Source organism: Atta cephalotes, assembly GCF_000143395.1.
Source record: "Atta cephalotes unplaced genomic scaffold scaffold00076, whole genome shotgun sequence".
NCBI classification, from domain to species: domain Eukaryota; kingdom Metazoa; phylum Arthropoda; class Insecta; order Hymenoptera; family Formicidae; genus Atta; species Atta cephalotes.
Genome location: NW_012130140.1, coordinates 813,366 through 815,789, shown reverse-complemented (window position 1 = coordinate 815,789; position 2,424 = coordinate 813,366). Strand labels below are relative to the sequence as shown.

At 33.3% G+C, this 2,424-nt stretch overlaps 1 protein-coding gene across 1 annotated transcript in view; it reads left to right on the top strand.

Moving 5' to 3' along the window:
- The first annotated feature begins 555 nt into the window (after window positions 1–555).
- Window positions 556–2,424, top strand: part of LOC105624380 (cubilin-like) — a 102,435-nt gene continuing 100,566 nt past the window's right edge. Inside the window, 1 exon segment of the mRNA XM_012205745.1 lies at window positions 556–622. Within this exon segment, the coding sequence (XP_012061135.1) occupies window positions 556–622 (67 nt within the window).

Below are 2,424 nucleotides of genomic sequence, written 5' to 3'. Positions count from 1 at the left end.
TATATATATATATATATATATATATATATATATTATATGTACTTATACACGGTTAAGTGTTATAAAAGAAGTTACGGCACAATGAACAATTATGGATCTTACTTCTAGAAAATAGTCTGCGATAAACTGTGTATGACAGATCTAATTTAAAGAATCCTGCGTTAATTTCTTCTTAAATAAAGTTTGCGAAACCGCCATTTATTCTCAACTAGAAACTTTGCAATTTTCAAGAAAGATTATATGTTCTGTCAATCAAAATTCGCAAGTCTTTATTAAAGTAACTAGAATATTCGTTATTTAGCCCTTTGAAACTGAATTCGAAAGACTAGAATATTTTAATTTCCAATGATAATTACCTTCGTAATTAAGACTCTTATTAAGATTTCATTAAAGAAGAATCGATTTCAAATTTATCAAAGTGTGCGCAATTGAAAGAGAATGTAATTATCATTTTAATTACTAGTAGATTTTTCGAACTTTTCATGGGCTCTGTTATAATATTCGTTGGAAGCAATATATGTTTTTGAATGTTTCACCAATTAATTCTGATTTTAGATGCAGAGAGCAGTGCTGCTGCTCTGTTGGCTGCCGCTTCTCAACCACTGCCACGCCGTAAATCCAGGTAAATTATATCGATCAATTTCTAAAACGACGACGTCGGCGAGCGTACATTGCAGATAGGTGTTATTTGTCGTGTTACTGGCTGTGAAATCTCGCGGATTCACGCGCAAAGGGAGCTAGATTTTATTATTCCGGATAGACGATTCCTTTTCCGACACGCCTCGGTGAAACGGATTACTGTTAACACGAACCGATATTGCATACGTCGGTTTAAGGATCCGTTATCGTGCGAACGTAAGCCGCATTTACGTGGCGCATCGGGCTTAACATATAGCCGGACGTTAGGTGCCCGAACGCATTAGTATCCAGGCAACGTGTCCGACAAAAACAATGCCCCTGTTACCACGAGCTGCCGGCTTCGGTCAGCTAGCCAGTTCTGTTAGCGAAGTCACGAATTGCAGGAATACACGCGTCTTGCTTGTTTTCTCATGTTACATACGAGATATGGTAATCGTCGATAACACTCATAGACATATGATTTTAACAGATGAAAATGTAAAATGCCTACTAAATATGGGATATGAAACGTAAAATTAAAAGAGACAAAAGAACACTTACTTATTTTAAAAGCAAAAGATACACTCAAAGACTTTCGATTTTTTCTCTCGATTACTTTTTGAAAACTTCCAAAAATTCAGATTATTTCGTCTAATTTAGTCAAATTTAGTTGTAAGCGGACGTAAAGTTTAGTCGTGTCGTTAATCCCGCACGGATTAATGTAGAAAAGTGGTCATTTCTTAATTTGTAAAAATTTTCGAGGAAAAGAATCGAAGTCCTTGGATATATCATTTCATACAGTTATACAAAAACTGGCGTTTTTACTTCATCGATTTTCGTAAATAGCGAAGTTACAAAGTTCGATATTGTTCAACTAATAGCGAACATCGCTGAAATACATGACATGTCATGTCATGTTCATAGAACCGTATGTCTTTCAAAATTAATTTTGGGAGCGAAGCAAAGAAAAAACCATGTGCTGCGATTTTTGGAAATGGGTACTTTCCAGCACTTTTTCTTTTTTAATAATTATATTAGCAATGGCTATGCATCGTTTCTGAATCTCTGCTGTAATTGTTACTATACGGATATATTCTTTTACATATCCGATATATTCTCATTTTCATAATCCATTTTTATTAAAATGAATTAAAAGCTAGCGGAAATAGATGAGTGAATTCGTTAACTTAAACCAGCGAAGATACGCTTCATGAAAAGGAAGCAGGAGAAGAGCGAATTGTTTTTGAACGCTGCTTTGATTGTAGTGAAGAGGGGATAAAAAGCCAGCTTTCCTTTGCTGCATGAAATTGCACCTTAAGGCTATAAGTGCCTTAGAACTATGTGCAATTATCCAATTTTCTCTTTAGTCTATACTTTTCGTAATATTTATATAATAATTATACAATCTGAGAAAATGGTCTCATTGGATTAAATAGTAGTTCTGGTGGAACATTGATTGAGATAACTAGAATTTTGATTGATATAATTATTCTGTTAAAAATATAAATAGAATTCTAGTAGATTTTACCACGAATATTGTATCAATCAAAATTCCCGTTATTTCAACTGAAATTCTAATAAAATTAAAAAGAAAAATCTTCCGTTTTCAGAAATCAGAAATTTTGTTTGGTGTATAATGCACCTAAGATTTATAATTGGTACATTTTTATAACTACGCGTGAGTATCATTACTAAAATAATAGTACTGTTAAATAAATTAATACTGTTATAATATAGATGTACTAAGCTATTTTATTCACGAAGGTTTTATTTGTGCGTAAGGCGAGCCGTATCTCTCTCTCTCTC